This window comes from Podarcis liolepis (genome assembly GCF_965112155.1).
Source record: "Podarcis liolepis genome assembly, chromosome: 16".
NCBI classification, from domain to species: domain Eukaryota; kingdom Metazoa; phylum Chordata; class Lepidosauria; order Squamata; family Lacertidae; genus Podarcis; species Podarcis liolepis.
The window spans coordinates 29,148,390-29,155,419 of NC_139567.1; the positions used below are offsets into that span (position 1 = coordinate 29,148,390).

Here is a 7,030-nt window from a genome sequence, read left to right on the forward strand (position 1 = left end):
GCTTTGGAACTGCTAGGTTGGCAGGAGCAGGGACCGAGCAACGGGAGCTCAACCCGTGGCAGGGATTCGAACCACCAACCTTCTGATCCTAGAGTCCTAGGCTCTGTGGTTTAACCCACAGCGCCACCCACACCCCAGTTCTGGGTACCACGGTTCAATAAGGATATTGACAAGCTGCAAGGTGTGCAGAGGATGGCAACCAAGATGATGCCTGGAAACCAAGCATGGTTGGGAGAGCTGGGGATGTTTAGCCTATAGAAGAGAAGGTTGGGAGGTGCACAAGAGCCTTCTTCACATATCTGAAGGGCTGTCACCTGAGCGATGGAGCAAGCTCGTTTTCTGATGCTCTGGAGGGGAGGACCTGAACCAATGCAAGAAAGGAGATTCCAACTAAGCATTAGGAAGAACTTTCTGAGAATAATTGTGGAACGGACTCCCTCGGAAGCTGGTAGTCTCTCCTTCTTTGGAGGTTTTTAAATGGAGGATGGGTCATCATCTCTCAGGGATTCTTTAGTTGCAATTCCTGCCTTGGGTTGTCCCTTCCAATTCTACAGTTCTATAAATCTTTGTGGCAGCCACTTCATGCAGCCACAAGGAGGCAGCAAATCCTTGGTTATTTCCTTCATGGCTTTCTGTTTGCTTCCAGGGGAGGCATTTGTGTCTGGGGTGACAGGTGGTGGTGGGGTCCTCTGCCTCAGGTGCCAAAATAATGTGACCAGCCTTAGGTACTCTGCACCTGATGAAGCAACCTTTCTTAACCTTGGATTCCCCAGATGTCGTTGAACTACAACTCCCTTCATTCCTAGCTAGCATGGCCTGTGGTCAGGGATGATGGGAGTTGTAGTTCAAGAATATCTAAGGTTGAGAAAGTGATGACCGCCAGTTGGGATGGCTAAAAAAACCATTATTACTGTTTTTAAAACGTACAAAACAATATGCTACAATAAAAAAGAAGAGCAGGGGGGAAACCAGAGAGAGAGAGAGAGAGAGAGAGAGAGAGAGAGGAGCAATTGATAAATTACATTTAGCCTAGTAAATAAGGTCTCCCCATGTACATATGGGGAGCCTATCCACACATGTTTTGCCCCACACTTTCTAGCCACAGGTCCATGTTTTTTAAAATTTTATTTATTGATACTTATTCAAAGATACACAAAAATGCATACCCATTACAAACTATCCTTTCATAATATGCTGAGATAACAGCTACTTAGTTATTACTGTTTTGAATTTTCATTGCAGTTATGAATTTCATTGTGCTATTATCTTCCTGAGTGGGCCATTCAAATCACTATTCTGAGCTTTTTATGGGGGGAGGAGCTTATGGAACCAAGGGGGCAGTGGCCCCCCAAAAACATGGGAGCCACTGATTTAGATGGTGGTCCTGAGCCCATACCAACTAGGGTGGCTTTCAAAGAGGATTAGACGAGAAGAGCTACCAATGGCTACCAATAGTATACCTCTTAAGACCAGGTGCTGGGGAACAGAATTAGGCAAGTGCTATTGCACCCAGGTTCTGCTTGTGAGTTTCCCTTTGGGGCATTTTGTCAGACTCTAGGAGGACTAGATGGGTCCGCTTTGGCCTGGTCTAGCTGCCGCAGGGCTCTCCTAAAGTTGCTATGTTTCCTAAATGCAGTCTCCATGGACAGAGTCAGTCTAGCTTAGAATGGCGGAGAACAAGGTTGGGAGAAGGTTTTGACCCTCACAGCCTGCTTGTGGGCTCCCCTTTGGGGCAGCTGGGGCAGCTGATTGGCTGCTGGGAGAACAGGCTGCCGGGCTCCTCCTATGGGGCAGACCTGGGTGTGAGTGACATTTGCTGCCTGCCCAGGAATTGGCTTTCATGTCCATCAGTCAGATAGCCCTGAAGGCTTTTCTGGTAGCAACACACCTTGGATTTGGACCTGAGATTGCAAGGCCACCTATGAACCTCTGCCCAGCCTGGTGATTGCAGGATTGCTACTTCCATCAACTCGCCTGCTGGGGCTGATGGGAGTTGGAGTCCAAAAGATCTGAATGACACCATCAGGATGAGGGAGACTTTTTCCAGGAACCCACCCCCTGCCATCCCTTTTGGACCCTCCAGCCCACTCCACGTTGAGATTCCCAGAGAAGAGACAATCTCCACAAGAGACAGAGATAAAACCAAATTGCATCTTTATTTTTGGAAGGCAGCAAGAGAGCTGAGGAATTCCCTACTTGCAGACATGCATTAATAAATAGTGAGGATAGCTTATAATAACACAGTATGAATACTTTTTCATGAAATTCATATACTGCTTGATTGGGTTTTTTTAAACAAACAAACCTAAAAGCGGTTCATAAAACAATGAAATAAATTATATATATTTTTTAAAAAAAAAAACACAGTATAAATAGGAAACACACTATTCTTAAATCTCACAAAGAGCTTGAGGAGTACTTAAATATATAAATAAACACATACAAACAGGTATGGAAATGGATTCACAAAAGTGGGAGCATGAACATGCAGAGACCTCTAGTTTGCAAGACTCTAGTTTGCAACACAACCCCACCCCAAGCAAAAACCTGCTCCAAATTTCATTTTAGTTAAGCTTATACCACTTGTACTGCTGTGGCTTCCCCCAAGGAATTCTGGGAATGGGAGTTTGGTGCTTTGCTGAGAATTCTATGGACCAATCTGCATCTCTCCAGGAAGGACAGTGATCCTGAAAGCACTTTGGATATTTTGGAGCTCAAGATCATACCCTGTGTTCTATCAGCCACATAATATGTGTTCCCAAATCTATCTGTCTGTCTATCTATCTATCTATCTATCTATCTATCTATCTATCTATCTATCTCTATCATCTAAAGCATGAATTTGGTCCTAAAATATGTTTTGGGGCTGCAGGGGGAGGGATAGTGTTTGTTTTCCTTCACCATCTTTCAGAATCAAACTTTGCGTCCACAGACCAGTTTTTTGAAACTGATCAGCAAATGTGAAAGGCTGACCACTAAGACTGAATTTGAACATTCAGAATCCGCCTCTCTCTCTCTCTCTCTCTCTCTCTCTCTCTCTCTCTCTCTGTGTGTGTGTGTGTGTGTGTGTGTGTAAATTTCCTCATGGCTGCAAATATTGTGGCCTAGCAATGAAGCTGACTTTCAGCCATACCAGAAAGCCACAGAGTTATTTCCAAAGGCTCTTCAAAAGACGGAGACTTGTATCAAGGAAGAAGATTCCTTTGCTGTGATTCCTGCATTGCAGGGGTCGGACCAGATAACCCATGGAGTCCCTTCCAAGCCTACCATGCTGCGATTCTGTGATTTAGTCAAGAAAGGGCATCTTCTCATCCTCTGACCACTTCTCGCTGAGAAAGCCCTTCTCCGGAAATGGATGGCTTGATGAGAGCGGTGGCCCTGAGGGACCTCAACCTGGGTGGCGATGGTGGGTCCCTTGGGTGGGTGGGAATCAGAGAAACAGCAGGAGCACAGGTGGAATGAGGCTGTGGCTGAAAGGTAGTTCTTCCTAGAAGGAGATCTACAGCTGGCACCAGAAGGATAGAGGCAGGGATGCAGGTGGTTGATGGATAGGTGGGTTGTTCTCACTCTGGTGTAAGGGATGCCATAAGTTTTTTCGCCCACTCGGCCTTGGGGTCAGCACAGCCCGATTTACCATTCCTGAATACAAACCTGTCAAGGGAAGAAGCAGGTGTTTACAGAGTCCCTCTCTATTGCACTTGGCTCTCTCCATTGTGAGATGCTCCTGCGTTTTATAACAACATCAGAAGAACCTGCTGGGTCTGGCCCAAGGGGGCCCATCTAGTCTGGCATCCTGTTCTCACAGCGGTCAAGCAGATGCCCCCAATGGGAAACCCACAAGCAGGGTCTGTGCACAAAAGCCTTTTCCCCTCCTGGGGTTCAGAAGCACTGCTGCCTCTCACTGGAGAGGGACAGCATAGCCATTGTGGCTAGGAGCTATCGTTAGCCATGAATTTGTGCCTTTCAAAGAGCCATCCAAGTTGGTGGCCATTTAGAGAGATGGGAGCTTGCCTCACACTTTAGGAGGTGACCGCAGGATCATGTTTGCCATGGATCGTGCCCTTGATTGGCAGGGAGGCAGAACCACAACCAGCCACACCTGTCACAGGTGAGACTTCTCTGGTTTGCTCCCATCCTCTAGTGTAAATTAAAAGTTTCCTGTTCACACGCTCTACCCATTTCTTGCTTTTTATTAATTCCGGATGTGGGATTAGTGACGAATTGCTCCTGAGTTGCCCCAATGTTGGTTGAGGGGCTTTAATGACTAATTTCATGGCATTTCTTTCTTTTCTTTTGCATTTCAATTTTTTTTACAGCTCATGGCCACTATTGAAATGAAGGGGGTGACAAAATCAGTAATTAAGGCCAGACAAAATGGACATTGGAGCAATTCAGAGAGGCTACTCAGTCCCCAAGCCACCATCAACAAGACAAAGGGGTAGGGTGTGCAAACAGGACCCTTTTAACTAAAGGTACAAGAGCCCCCAAAAGACTAAAGAAAGCTTTGTCTGTTCACCTACAGCATACATTTTAGTGCAATATAAAAATGCAGCAAATCAAGGGCCCTAGCTCAGAGATAGACCATTTGCCTTGCATGCAGAAGGTCCTAGGTTCAGGTCCCAGGGGCAGGGCTGAGAGGGGGAGGCTCTCTGACTGAAAACTTGGGCAGCTGCTGCCAGTCAGTGTAGGCAATACTGAGCTAGATGAGCCAATGGTCTGACTTGGTGTAAGGCAACCTCCTGGGTTCAAAAGTGGACCGCACAGAAATGCCCTCTTGGGCATCGGATCGCTTGGCATCTGCCCTTTCTGAAACTTACACTACGGCAGGACGGTTGCAGTGCGAACTGGTGCGGAAAAAGCTCTTCACGATGCTCCTTGGGAACGGTTTGTGGTTGTATCTGGGGCAGCAGGGAGACGCGTCCAAACCACCTAGAAGTTGCAAAAGGCAGGCGTCAGTTTAAACCATATGATCATAAGCTGCAGTGTAGCGGTTGGAGTGTCAGAGTAGAACCTGGAGAGACCAGGGTTGAAATCCTCACTCAGCCATGTATGTCAATGGGTGACATTGAGGGCCAGTTTACTGCCTCTCCATCTAACCTACCTTACAGGGTTGTTGTTGTTGGGTGTAGGACCTGGGAGCTCAGGGTTCAAATACCCCCAAGTCCAATGCACACCACCTCAAGCTCTTTGGAGAAAGAGGATGGGATATAAATGCAATAAATAAATAAGTATGGCTGGCCTTTTTCATCCTGGAGGCTGTTGAAGAAGTGAATTTCACCAACTGAGCTAGTTCCCGTTCCTATCCATCATGCCACTCTCAGATGGAATCTGACTTCTTTTTGGAACACAGGAGGGTCCAACATTGTGCCACCCATAGAATCATAGAATTGTAGGGTTGGGAGGGACCCAAAGGATCATCTAGTCCAACCCCTTGCTATGCAGTTGTTGCTGGGTTATAGTTCCCACCAGTTGAAGCCAGGGGGGTTGGTGCTGTGAGGGATGATGGGGCTTGTAGTCCAACAATATATGGAAGACATTGTCTTTGCTGCCCGTGATTTACAACACTCCTTGTCTGTGGATTCTGGGCAGATCAAAGTCCCAGAATAGCTTTATGAACTCTCAAAGGTTCATAATTCTTCTACAGATGATTGCCATCTTGCACCAAATTGCATTGGCCACTCCGCAGGAGATCCAGAAGGTGGCAAAACAGGAGAACAGGGCCTTTTCTGTGGCAGCTCCCCATTTGTGGGGTGCTCTTCCTGGGAAGGCTTGCCTGCCAATATAGTTACATAGCCACCAGGCAAACACATTCCTATTTGATCAGGCTTTATTTTTTAGCTATCTATGACTTTTTTGTGTGGGTATGATGTTTAAAACCTGCCTTTTAAAAATCTGAATGTATTTTAGATTATTTTTGTTTGTTTGTTTCATGCTGGTTTTAATGCATGTTTTATTTATTCATTGCTGTAAGTTAGTTTTAGGTTGTTTTTTTATGTGCCCCTCGCCATTTTGTTTTATGCTGGTTTGAATGGATGCGCTGTGTATGCCTTGTTGTAAGTCACTTTGAGTTCCTTTTGTAAAAATTAAAGGGACTAATAAGTTTAATTAAGTAATAACAATGACAACAACCCCCTGCCAAATGATATCCCTCATTTCAAAGTTTACCACCCATGATTCTCCCCCTATTTTTAAAAGGGTTTCTGTCCCTCATTTTAAAGTTCTGAGTTCGAGATATACAAGCAGAAGAGGTTTGACTCACGTTGGGCAGCGACGGTCAGAGACAAGGAGACAAGGAGGAGGAGGAGGAAGGTGAGGCCAGCTGTGGAGACCTTCATGTCTTCTGGAGATGCTGAGTGGAGCTGAGGATCGTCTCTCAAAGTCTCTCTGTGCTGCTTTGGTGCTCTCTACCTTCCTCTCCACCAAGTCTCTCTTTATATAGGGTTCTGGACACTGTCGCAGTGGAAAGAGTGAGTGTCCGTGTCGTCCGTGGAGGTGGAAACACCAGAGTTTCATCCTCCAGAGTTGGTCATGGGGCAACTGATTCTGCCGCTAGCAGAAAAGGAAGTTACATGAGAAGGGCTGAGGAAATCATTGGACGCAAGAGGAAGCCGAAGAAGGTGATAAATTGTTACTGCACGCGCTCAGTAGGTGAGGGGAGCAACACTGCCCTAAAAGGCCTGTAGCCAGGATGTGGGGACATCACAAGGCACCTGCCAGGGTCCCCTCTGCTGGGCTTTCCCCAAAAGAGGATTAAAGAGCCCCTTTTCTGATGCAGCTCTGACTCCTTAACATCTACTCACATCTTTACATAAATGGACACCTCAGAAGTTTCGGAAATAGCAGGAAATTAAAACCAGGTATATGGGGCTGATGGACCTAGATGTGGCAACCAGAGACTGATTCAGATCAGGCAACAGTACTCAGGTCCTGTTTATGAGCTTCCCAGATGAATCAGAGAATTGTTGAGCTGGAAGGGACCCCAAGGGCCACACTCCTACAATGCAGGAATCACAGCAAAGGCGCCCCCCCC

The 7,030-nt window shown here is 46.5% G+C and overlaps 1 protein-coding gene across 1 annotated transcript; it reads right to left on the reverse strand.

The window, feature by feature from the left end:
* Positions 1 to 3,043: 3,043 nt before the first annotated feature.
* On the reverse strand, positions 3,044 to 6,478 carry LOC310695324 (C-C motif chemokine 5-like). The gene is made up of 3 exons (XM_083479514.1): positions 6,260 to 6,478; positions 4,818 to 4,929; positions 3,044 to 3,651 (listed from the first exon to the last, which is right to left on the reverse strand). Exons 1-3 carry the CDS (start codon positions 6,333 to 6,335, stop codon positions 3,564 to 3,566), a joined length of 276 nt encoding a protein of 91 aa, XP_083335640.1. The 5' UTR covers positions 6,336 to 6,478; the 3' UTR covers positions 3,044 to 3,563.
* Positions 6,479 to 7,030: the final 552 nt, after the last annotated feature.